Source organism: Aplysia californica, unplaced genomic scaffold (assembly GCF_000002075.1).
Source record: "Aplysia californica isolate F4 #8 unplaced genomic scaffold, AplCal3.0 scaffold00112, whole genome shotgun sequence".
Classification (NCBI taxonomy): Eukaryota; Metazoa; Mollusca; class Gastropoda; order Aplysiida; family Aplysiidae; genus Aplysia; species Aplysia californica.
In genome coordinates, this window is record NW_004797382.1 from 331,704 (window position 1) to 344,521 (window position 12,818).

The window sequence follows — 12,818 nt, forward strand, 5'->3', positions numbered from 1 at the left end:
CCCCCCCCCATATGTACGATGAAAATTCTCGACTCTCCCTTATAGACACTAAGCAAGAACAAAGTCTGTGGATCATTTCCCCAAACTGCTTTCCTTCTAAACAAACAGGAGAGATTTAAACCATAGATGTTCATAACAAAGAATAAGCAAACTACATCAGAGCACTGCCAACTGCCCGACCATCACAAATGAGAGTGGACAGACGAGAAGTGTGCAGTGGCACAGTCCTCATGCCAGGCAAAGCTCACAGCGAATGAGTGCCACAGGAAAGTCAAAGAAGACTGCGACAGTGACGGGACAACACAGCGAGCAGACTACGGACGGCCACCACCAACAGTGGCCACATTTCACAGAGAAGCGCATTAGAACAAAACAAACCGTGAAAAGAAAACTAGGCAAACAGATGTTGAGAACAGTTCTCCTTCATTAGCACCCACAGCCAGAAAGCACAAGTTGCCAACTTTGGTTTATCTTTTCTCGTGGTACCAAATTTAAAAAATAACACAATTAACAGATTCTGGAATTGACTTCCATCATTTGACAAAACTGATCCCCCCCCCCACTACTTACTTTCACAACATGTGCTTCTACACTAGACGAAGAACGGACATAATCACAAGCAAGGAAACACACTTTGGAACTGGCCTAATACATCCAGAGATGCACTGAAATATTACACAAAAACTTTTACAAGTTCATACAAAATCGATTCAAGATCAAGAAATCTCAGAGGCTGCATGAACATGTTCCGATTACGCTGAAGCATTAACAATCTCAGACAGCAAAATGAATACAGGAGAAAATCAATTTCCCAACAGGCAGCAGACAATTCAGTCCTAAAGTACCAGACTTATTATTCGACAGAGGATTTAGGTCCTAAAATACAACAAGCCCCAACATTTCGGCTGTACACCACACTGCCTTTTCACCACCACTGTCCGAGAGTCGTGCGGACGCTAGCAGCGGAAATCCCAGAAATAATTCGCTTTGGGGGAAGGGGGAAAAAAAGACAAATGGAGAGTACTAGGATGAATAAATACCTCCATGCCACACTGAAACCATTAACCATCACCCTTTTGTTAAATAACCGGATAAAATATTTTTCAACAAGTGATCACAAGCGCTGATGAAGTTTTTAAATAGAAATCAAACAACAGCAACAACAAAAAAACAAAAATGTGGGAAACAAAAGAAATTCATACATTCCACCCATACCCTCCCCAACAAATTCCCCAAACTTTCTCCGCTCGCTCACACACACACAGTACCACAAGTTTCCCTGTTCATTCATCAATGGCACAACTCTCCCGCACGCTAGCGCATTCACCACCACACCACGCTCAGGGATCTTTGCTCTACAGTATTATGTATATATATATAAGTGTTTGTGTGTGGCAGCGTGGCGAAATCAGGTTCTTGTCAAAATATATAGAAATCTCAGAAACTGACGCTTTGATTATTTTTTTTTTTGGTTGGTGGGGGGTGGGGGGGGTGGGTGGGGCAAAGCATCCTTTATGTCCACTTAACCCATTTCTGTGCGAGTGCATTTTACTGAAGAATGTTGATCAAAAGCACAAAAGATTTTAATTTGCAGTTTCCAATGACACCTAAGCTTTGGAAGTCATCGATCTCTTATGGACATTTTCTCGCAAATTTTATCTTCGACATCAGACGACCCCTATCTCCTTCAATCATAGATATCTTGACTTCTATTCAAGATAGATGGGGTATTTTTTGTTTTCTTCCACAGCAAGACAAATGAACAAGCTTTTAGAATGATAGCAATAAATCCACATGCCCCAAAAACTTGACGAGCACCTGATTCCCCCGGCCGCGACACAAACAACAGACTATGGTACACCTAGACAGAAGCGGCCCTATTGCTTGGTGGCCGCGCTCGAAGGCTTGAACTTGGGCAGCATCAGGCCAAACTTGGACTCGATGCCGTCAAACGTGGCCAGCGCCATGCGGTAGCCACCTATGTGGTCGGGGTTTCGAGACAGGATATCCTCTAAATGAACAGACTTGGCCTCAGAACCTTCCGGACGGCTGGGGAGGCAAGAAAAAGAATGTAAAATTAGGTGTTACTAGAAGAGGGATATAAGATTAGAGGTGTTACTAGAGGAGGGATATAAGATTAGAGGTGTTACTAGATGAGGGATATAAGATTAGAGGTGTTACTAGAGGAGGGATATAAGATTAGAGGTGTTACTAGAGGAGGGATATAAGATTAGAGGTATTACTAGAGGAGGGATATAAGATTAGAGGTGTTACTAGAGGAGGGATATAAGATTAGAGGTATTACTAGAGGAGGGATATAAGATTAGAGGTGTTACTAGAGGAGGGATATAAGATTAGAGGTGTTACTAGAGGAGGGATAAAAATTACAGGTGTTACTAGAGGAGGGATAAAAGATTAGAGGTGTTACTAGAGGGAACAGGAGAAAGAAAATATAAGATGAGGTCTTACTAGAGATTAACAATAACATACATAGAAAAGGAGGAGAGAAAAGGACAAAATATGTTTGATAGGAAAGAAGGACCAAACCAGACCACAGCACTCACCAACCATCTACATGTACCGATAAATATAAATAAAGTGAATTAGAAAAAGAAAACCACTCTTAGTTGACCACAACCAGGCTGAGGCGGCCAATGACCATCCCTCCTCAACACAAAGTTGCACAGCCACAGAAGCTGTTGTACAATTAGACAGAAAAGATGAACAACACTTGGAGAACACTAAAAAGTACCTTATATTCCTCATGTGCACTTTCCCTTCTGCCAATACTCAATGAATGAAGGAGAGTACTTTTAAAACACATGTACTCCACCTGATCTCATGCAGTTGCCAGCGCCATAAAACTGTTTCCAAACCAACCCTAAACATACGTACAAGTAATTTTTCACTGACTCTTCCTTTCTAAAAAAAACAATTCCCCCCCCCCCCCAAGAAAAACATCCTCAACAAAAACAAAAAACCTTTCTCACACATATATATATTAAAGAGAAGGAAGGAAAAGGAGTAAAGAAAAACTTTTGGAAGCCATCATCAACACATCGAGAGAAAGCACTGACCTGCCACCAAAGTCGACGTAGAAGAGCCGCTGCAACAACTCGTAGGTGAGGAGAGTTACGCCAAACTGAGGCGACGACCGGAACACACGAGCTGAGGGGAAAAAACCAAATTGCGATTGTAGATTGTACGTGTTTTAACCTCCCCTTCCCGACAATATTTTGATATGGGCGAAAAGATCACATGCAAAGAAACACATACACATAAACAAACAAATATAAAAACAAAAACTGAAACACATAAAAGAACATTAATTTTAAAGAAACACACACACACATTATTATACCCCCCACACAAATTTAATAGAAATATACACATTAAAACACGCAAAAACCACATATTTAATAGAAAACGCATACACATTAACACACATGAAAGAACACAAACAGGCACATTTACGCTTTAAAACGCACAAAAGAACATTCATAGAAACACAAGCACAGAGCCACACACACACACACAGAGCCACACACACACACAAACAGCCACAGACGCACACACACAGACACAGAGCCACACACACACACACAAAGAGCTACTCACCCGGACCACCCTTCCAGAAGGCTCCCATGCCCTCCTCTTTCATGATCTTGCGGGCGCAGTCCATCAAGCCGTTGTACGTCGTCTGACCAGAACGGGCTGCCACCTGGAGGCGAGTTTTGATCACGTCTGCTGGGGTCGGGAGGAAAGCCGCTGGCATACCTGCAACACAACACCGCAAAAATCTACGTGAAGATAACAATACGTACATACACCCGCATCATATCTGCAACACACCTCCACAAAAATATACCTGAAAACGACAATATGTACATATACCACACGACACCTCTACTAAAAAAACCGTCGACCATCAGGTCAAAAAAAGAAAGAGAAGAAAATAACGTTTAATGGTATAGATTTGATGCATTTATCAAAACTATTAGCTTATTTAAGAGGCAGGACCTCCAAATTTAACACCCATCTCTGAAAATACCAAGCCACACGCAAAATTGGTGTAAAGTGCCTTTTCCAAGGACAAAACGTCGGACCGAGCTGAGGCTCCAATTCCCGAACACGTAATCTCATGATCCGGTAGGCTAACCACTAAGCAACCGATGCCACCACTCATCAGGTCTGCACAGACAGAAATGCATGGAAGGTGAAGGTCAAAAGGTCACGGACCTGCTATGGTAGCGGAGAGCAGCAGCGTCCCTGGGGAATTGTAACCGTTCTCGTCGGCGAAGAATTTCTTGGTGTGGGCGTAGGCCGGGAAGTAGATGGCACTGAATGGGACGTCGCGCAGTAAACACGCTTTGGCACCCTGCAGGGAGGAAGGGAGAGGAGATTAGTTTTGTTGTTTTTTTGCACAAGTATTAGTATAACCTTAATGGCACTTGAAGCCCAAATAGGTCATATTAGAAGCACCAATGATTGGAGGTGTTGCTACGGAGTAGCATACAAAGAAAAGAAGAAGATATGAGGATGACAAATGTTTATCAGGAAAGGAGGAACAAAGCACACCACCAATGAATACTTCAAGGAAGCAAAGTACAGTATTACCTGTCCTCAGTCTAGCTAAGTACGGTTTTTACCGCGCTCCCAACTGCATATATTACCTGTCCAAGATGTCTAGATACTGCAGAAACAAAAGTGATCTTCTTAAACAGTATCATTACAATATAGGAAACCCCCCCAAAAAAAACAAAACAAAACAAAAAACGCAAGGGAGGGAAGTGGGAAGTGGTCATTTGTACAGGCAATTGTCTTGTATAGGTGGTTGTTAGAACAAGTTCGACTATGCACAATTTGTTTTTGACAGTTACTGAAAACTGGGGGGCGCAAAGGCTCAGTCAGCCATTGGGTAACCCATGGGTTTTTTTCAGGCCAGACGACATACCCTGTAGAGGCTCAAGAAGCTTGTGTGTGTGTGAGTGTGTGTGTGTGTGTGTGAGATGACGTACCTTGTAGAGGCCGAAGAAGCCGAGGTCTCTGATGACGCTGATGGCGCTCACCCGAGCCGTGCCCGCGATCTCGCCCGCCACCTGCAGACGAATCTTCACAATCTCCAGGGGGTTGGTAAACACCACTTGAGACGCTCCGGCCTGAAACCACAAAAATACAAATGTGTTACACGTTTATTAAGGGTTGAGTTTTCGAAACGTGGTAATGATTCTTTATGGCCAAGTGGTCACTGTACATAAACACCTCGAGTAATTTTTTCTCTTGGAGATGCACACAAGTTTGGGGAATTGTATTTCGCCGGCATCATTCTTCAAATGACCAAGTCGTTACTTGAATTTTTAAGAATAACCAAAGAAGCAAAAGTTTTCCCAAATCAAATCTGAACCATGTAACTTCGGCAAGGAGAAAAGTGGTCATCTCATACAGGTGGTCCTCTTAGACAGTCTCATTATAACATAAAAAAACTCGGGAGGGAGAGAGAGAGAGAGAGAGAGAGAGAGAGAGAGAGAGAGAGAGAGAGGGGGGGGGGGGAGAAATGTGGGCAGCGGTCATCTGTATTGGCAACTGTCTTGGACAGATGGTAATAAGACCAGGTTCTGCTGAATATCGTTAGATCCCCATGCACGTCTATTCAAGAAATGACTTTACTTGGAAACCCACCAGAAATTGATTCGGGGGAGAGTGGAATGGCAATGAAGATTTCAGATTCCTACATCTCCGATATACACGCAACATCCCATCATCTGTGGCATCTTGGAAGAGGCCCGAGAGGTGGCACTCTTATCTTCTGCACAAACAACCTCGGGTTCAAATGCTCAACAAATCAAATACACAATAAATGTCAGAACATATGAGTGAAAAAAGAAAGTGTTCATTAGATATATCTTATTGAAGTCCCTGGGAAATTCACTTAATTTTTAAAAAAGTAAGAAATTCTTATTTTTGGGGTGGGTTGGGGGTTGGTCTAAATCCGCACAAATTAAAAAATACAGTAAGAAACTTTGGGGAGCTAAATCAAATAATAAAATATTTCAAGAATAAAGTAAGAAACATAAGGGGCGGGGTGTGTGTGTGTGCCTGTGTCAGTGTGTGTGTGTGTGCTAAATCACATAAAAAATAAAGTAAGGAACGTAAGAGGGGTGGGGGTGAGAGATAAAGAAAGACTGACCGTGCCTCCGGCCACACACTCGGCCCAGAGCGGCAGCGTGCCGTCCTTCTGCACCAGTTTGTCGCGCATCAGGTCGTTCATGGTCAGCTTGATGGCTTTCTCTGGGGCAACACCCACCAGCTGGGGAGCCAGGCCACGGTACAGTCCGGCCACACCCTCGTGTCGAATCACCTGGTGAGGGGAGAGAGTGAGTGAGTGAGAGGACGAGGAGAGTGAGAGTGTGTGTATGAGAGGGGGGAGAGAGAGAGTTAGAGAGAATATATGAGAGGGGGGGAGGTACAGTCTGACCACACCTTCGTGAGGAATCACCTGTTGGGGGGTGAGAGGGGGAGGGGGGGGGGGGGAGCGAGAATAGAGAGAGAGAAGATAGAAAGAATGGCAAAATGGTAACGGTTAAACACCCCTATCAACACTCTTAGGTTATTTGAGAGAGAGAGAGAGAGAGAGAAAGAAAGAAAGAGAGAGAGAGAGAGAGAGAGAGAGAGAGAGAGAGAGAGAGAGAGAGAGAGAGAGAGAGAGAGAGAGAGAGAGAGAGAGAGAGAGAGAGAGAGAGAGAGAGAGAGAGAGAGAGAGAGAGAGAGAGACTGAGATTGTCTTTGTCTGGGCTTAACAGTCCTTTCAACACTGTAAGAGTCTTGTGTTGCCAACAGGACTTAAGGTTCAGAAACATTACACACATTCCTTTCCTAACTCCATATACATCCAGCACTGCTTTTTTTTTGGTCTTATCTTTTTACACGCAAAATTTTCAGATTTTGCAAGAGTTTTGCCTCGCTTACAAGACAAAAACGTCAGTTAAGAGCCGAAGATTAAAGGTGTTACTACAGAATAACATACCTGGAAAGGAAGGAGGAGAGATAATAATGATAGATGTTTGATAAGACAGAAGGAACAAACCACATCAGAGTGCCCGCCAACCTCCCAGATATGCGCAGCAGCTTTGCCACAAAAAGCCACAAGCTGGTAACGAAGACTGAGACACAAACGGTCATATACCCATGCATGGAAGAGCAGGAAGGCTGCACATTCAAGCCATCGCCGCAGAACTGACAACACGCAGGGTTCCTACTCATCAAGGAGAAAACATTTTTTCGGTTTCCTTCATTTTCCTGGCGTTTTCCTGACCGGGAAATTTGAAAATGAAATTCCTGAATTTTCCCAGTTTTCCTGGGTTGAGTAGGAATCCTGAACATACAGCTCTGACCGACAGATAAACAGTCAAACAGAGAGATGAAATATCTCAAATGTATGAAAATGTATCCCTTAATTAACGTCCCTTACAAACCATTTACAACAAGCCTGCTCAATGGTCAAGGCACTTAGAATCAGAAAGAAATTTTGGGCCAAGCCTAGGCAGCAGGGAGAGCAGAAACTCTATAGCTATGGAAACCTGGAGAACCTGTGATGACAGACTTCGCACTAGAGTTGGTCTGGGTAGAGAGAAGCACACCAACACATCAACGGTCATATATAGCGCAGGGCAGAGGCAAGACAGGACCTACCAGTGGCACGCTCTAACCATCTACTCACAGTAAAGACTGGGGGTGGGGGTGGGGGTGGGAGTCCATGTAAAGAAGAAACAGAAGAAGAAGAAAAGAAAGCCCCTTACACCTTCAACATTGTATTGTAGGAAATGTTATTTAACACTTTGCCATCACAAGGCTCATATAGTAAAAACCTTTGTCATCACAAGGCTCATATAGTAAAAACCTTTGTCATCACAAGGCTCATATAGTCAAAACCTTTGTCATCACAAGGCTCATATAGTCAAAACCTTTGTCATCACAAGGCTCATATAGTAAAAACCTTTGTCATCACAAGGCTCATATAGTAAAAACCTTTGTCATCTCAAGGCTCATATAGTAAAAACCTTTGTCATCACAAGGCTCATATAGTAAAAACCTTTGCCATCACAAGGCTCATATAGTAAAAACCTTTGTCATCACAAGGCTCATATAGTAAAAACCTTTGTCATCACAAGGCTCATATAGTAAAAACCTTTGTCATCACAAGGCTCATATAGTAAAAACCTTTGTCATCAAAGGCAAAGGCCTTTTTGGGAAAATCTAAAGAAACTGGGACGTAAACATCGCCAATCGGCAAGATGTGATGGCAAAGCGCTAAGAGGCGGGTCCTACACACTTCATGTCCATCTCCAAATGGGGAAATTTGTATCAAATTCCTTTCCAAAGGATACAACTTCTCAGAAAGATAAACCTCGAACCAGCAGTATTATGATTTTGAGTCCAGACACCTAGCAACTAGAAAATGCACACAAAATATTTGACTTAAAAAAATAAAAAAACCCAACAAAAAACAAAACAAAACCCAGCCGCAGCAACGAATACCAAGCAGTCCTGGGATGCCACTGGGGGTTTGTGAAAATACCTGAACATTTAAGAGTTGTATTCGCAAACAAAAAAATAGTTAATAAACGCAACTACAGGGACTTAAAATATACACGCAGAGATTAATAATAATATCTGTTGCTTTGGTGAAAATAACAGGAAACAAAATGGACGGCATTTCTGACAATTATTTGGGGTGTGTGTGGGTGGGTGGGTTTCTTGAGCACAAAACACAATCGACAAACACTATATATGTCTCCCCCGCTCAATATCAGTCGTAAGACGCAGTATGCTATTATCAGCTACGAGGCTCAAAAGACAAAAAAGTGACTTTCCACTAAATTTTTTCTTTTTGGATCTGTTGAAATTTTGATGTCTTCTGCTTCATTTAAGATACAAATAAACAACTATAATCGACTATAAATATTTTGATTTATTTTGGAGGTGTGTGTGGTTGGTTGTGAGCTTGGGTGACGAGATTAAGGAATTTGGACCTTGCTAGTGTGTAGCTGTGAGATTATTTTTAGAACCATTACCTCATAGCCACCTTTGCTTTGATCAAAGATTCTCCACTAGTGGAGTAGGGCTGGGTCACGAGTGCGAGAACGGAACTGAATCGCCACTCTTTCCTGCGGAACGCGATTCACGATTCACTTCAGCGGAACGTGGAGCAGTATCGCCAAACGATTCCCGATTCACTCCCCTGTCGCTGTCACCACCTTGTGGCTTGTTTAACCTACTGCTGGGTCGTCAGTCGAGTCACGAGCGCAAAAACGGAACGGAACACTTTGTATGGCTCCCCTTATTTTACAAAAGATGGTATAGTCCAACCCCCCTATTAAAACAAAATGAACGGGGTCCAACCAATAGACAGAAGGAATTTTATTTAGCCATTGTTTTAGCGAATCATGGGTTTGGGGGGGGGTGATTTATGGGGGTCACTAATTGAGGTCCGTTGATAGAGCAGCGCAACAAAGGGTGTGGGGTGGAGAGGTTGGCGGAACAACAAGAGTGGGACTCGCGCTCGCCAAGAGGCGTTGATATGACACTGTTCCGTTTCAGTAAGTGTTCCGCCACAGCTCCACGAGCGCTCGCGTACTTGCGATTCATTGAAGCCGACTGAATCGCGAATCGCCACTCTCAAATTTGACGAGCGGGATCCAGCCCTATAGTGGAGTATCTTTGCTTCAACGTTTTTCATTAGCAACTATTTTTAGATTTTGACCCCTTTTCGAGCATGAATGGTCAGAAATGTAAACAACTCTGATTGGTAAAACGGAGTAAAAACGGTAACTTTTTGCTCACTTTAAGCTTGTTTAGGTAAACAGCTGACTGTGTGGGCGTGCCCTGCTAGTTGTTATCCTCTGTTGATCTTTCAATTTTACACTTGGACTGACTTTTAAAAATTCATTTTTATTGTGTTTTAGTGCCTTCAAAAGATTAATTTACCTTCCTCTTGATCTCTCAAAGCGGACTCCTTACCAAGAGGCCACTGAGGCGGTCTACGTGCATGAGTGGGTATGTGTATGTGTGTTTGTATGCCTGCGCGCGCGCGCGTGTGTGTGCTCTCGTGTGTTTATGGTGCTATTGCAAACGTATAATATGGTAGGTTAGACACGGCACATAAACCGACTCGGGGCCTTCAGAGCGAGTGGTTTCGGTAAAATGGGGGTAATTCAGATCTCTGTTTCTGTACTCTTTTACTATAAAACACTAAATGCTGAACACTTCGAAAAAGTTCAGACTTTCTTCATTACAATAGTGTAAGTTGTATATCCGATTATTTGGAGCTAGAGAATTGCCATGGAAAGGGGAGCCCCTCGCTGTCGGAATGCGAGGTTGGCAGGTTCAAAATTGACACCCATGCATTCAAATGCCTTGCAGAAAGATTGATGATTAAATACCTCTTTTCACACAGCTTTGACGTGGTTTTCCGTGGTAATATTGGCCTTTTGCGTTCGGATAGAACACCTTGAAAAAAAAGTGTCTAAGTTTTCAAAGATCGTTTTTAAAATGAAATGTGTAAAATACCGGCTAAAAAAGGTACCAATAGAAAGAACAGTTTTTTTTCTATTAGAAAAAAGTCATCGGCTTGGAATTATTTTGCATGAATCCTTCCGCCAAACTCTGGGGAGCACTCAATACACTACAACTTGCCACTGGGACCTATGCGGCGCCGACCGAGACAAACGCATGGTGTTTTTATTGAAATAACGACAGATCATTGTGTTTGAGGCAATAAAATACTGATTTGTAATGATCTCACAGTCTTGAAAAAAATTTGGCTTCATTTCTTAGTTATAATAAATGTAGAAATATTTGGTGTACTAGGTACCCTTTTATAATCTGTCAATCATGGGGTTGCAGCCAGTTAGCCACTTCAGCAATATTATGTTAAATTGAAACATTCTCTTTAACATTGACAGAAGTATGGTACCAAAATTCTCAGAAGACATAGGCCTTTCATATAAAACAAATGAATTTGACATACAGCTACTTTGAAAAGTTAGTATCTGGTACCTAGTATAATGCTAATATTATTTTGTAGCATTTGACCTTTTTTTGTTCCATTCTCGTGAACATTTTGTTCTGTCCATAATTTTTTTCTCTGGGAATGAATATTTTCCTACTTCTGTATGTCACCTTGTAGTGGCATAGCCAAGATAACTATTACATTTCAAGTCTCTATCTCAATTCTAAGACCCCCAGTGCTATGGAAACATGTTGCTCAACTCTGGAAGCCATTTTCTCTTTTTCCTGTTTCCTCACCTCGTACAATTAAAAGTTCTGTATTTTCGTCAACTATTGTCATATTTACTTCATTCTGATTTAAATTGTAGGGCTCAGTTAATGTTAGCTCAGTTTTGAAATTTCCTTCATATGACTGATATTGACCGGCAGGGACACCTATATGAGCATAGACAACAACAGGATAATTTATGACACTGGATGATGAACAAACATCCAACCTACCAACCTCCAGGGCACACAAAATGGAAAAATCCTCCATCAATACCAAGTCCAGGGAAAAAACAAAAGGACACATTCAATGTTGCACCCTTAGACTAAATTGTAACAATGTTTAGTCATGAACAGGCTCAATTTGAGAAACAAACTCAAGATGTTGCAAGCTCAAAACTCGTGTGTATTTACAGCATGATAAAGGGTCTTATATTCATGTACAGAACAACAAAGGGCAGTTTATACTTTACAAGTGTTGCACTGCAGTCTATCCAAAAGGCTGAAAATAAAAGTTTTAAAAAGATATTTTGTGCCCTTGAGTACAACTGATTTCCGAACTTAATCGAGTAGTTGAAAGGTCTATATCAAAAGTTTAAAAAATAATGGATTTGAGTTTCTTCATTAATTAAAAAACCCAGAAGAAATGTGCCTAAAACATCAGTCTAACACTGAGCAAAGAAAACATGGAAACCTGAACTTTTCATATTACAAAGACTACCATTTCAGGGGAAAAATAAATCAGGCGCTGAATAGGCTTTGGTAGCCGTCCAGTCAAAAATACACTCAAGAATACAAACATGTCCATGGAGTCCTTTGGTGACAATTTTGGTTTCGAATGAGCTTTCTCGCAGAAAAGAAAAAAGACGAAATAAAAATATGAGGGCTGGGCTGTAACATACTCGCCAGTGGAAAAGTTTTGAGTTGAAAAGAATGGTTCAAGCAAAAAAGAGTGGGAAGACATGGAATAATATCAAGAGGCTAGCCCAGGATAGGGAAAAGTGGAAAGCGTTTTGTGGCCTATATCCTGATGCAGAGTGAGAAAGGTTATGATGATGATGGTGGAAGACTTTTAGAATTCTGGTTAACTTAAAGCACTCAGTAGCTCATGTATGGTGTTTGTCAACCTGGAGGTCCAAAGTTCGATCCCCACCAGAGCTGTTTCCCCCCCCCACGTTTTCTACATTCATGATCCTATGGAGGATAGAAAGAAAGACAGATAAGCTTCAAAGCCTCCACTAACCGCCCCTCCAGTCCCACAGTCAGTTGCCTCAGCGTTGGCGTTGTGTCGGCGGGCTCACCTTTTTGGCACAGTCGAAGCTGTTCTTGTACATGAGCTCGCCCACGTAGGAGCCCGTGCGCTGGTTCTGGAGCCGCGTCTTCACCAGGTCGATGGGGTACACCGCCGTCGCTCCCGTGGCTGGAGGGGGAGTGGCAAGGTTTTAGTTGTTTTTTTAAAGTTTCAGTAAACAGTTTTACTATACTTAGCTGTCTAAAAACTCATAGCCTTCCATTACATAACAATCCCCCACCCTCCCCTCACG

At 42.3% G+C, this 12,818-nt stretch overlaps 1 protein-coding gene across 1 annotated transcript in view; it reads right to left on the reverse strand.

The window, feature by feature from the left end:
- Positions 1-1,534: 1,534 nt before the first annotated feature.
- LOC101861882 (calcium-binding mitochondrial carrier protein Aralar2) overlaps positions 1,535-12,818 on the reverse strand; it is a gene marked incomplete in the record, with an annotated part of 40,529 nt that continues 29,245 nt past the window's right edge. The window contains 7 exon segments of the mRNA XM_005095717.3: positions 1,535-2,049; positions 3,078-3,168; positions 3,619-3,777; positions 4,240-4,378; positions 5,019-5,159; positions 6,188-6,358; positions 12,576-12,694. Of these exon segments, the coding sequence (XP_005095774.2) occupies positions 1,878-2,049; positions 3,078-3,168; positions 3,619-3,777; positions 4,240-4,378; positions 5,019-5,159; positions 6,188-6,358; positions 12,576-12,694 (992 nt within the window).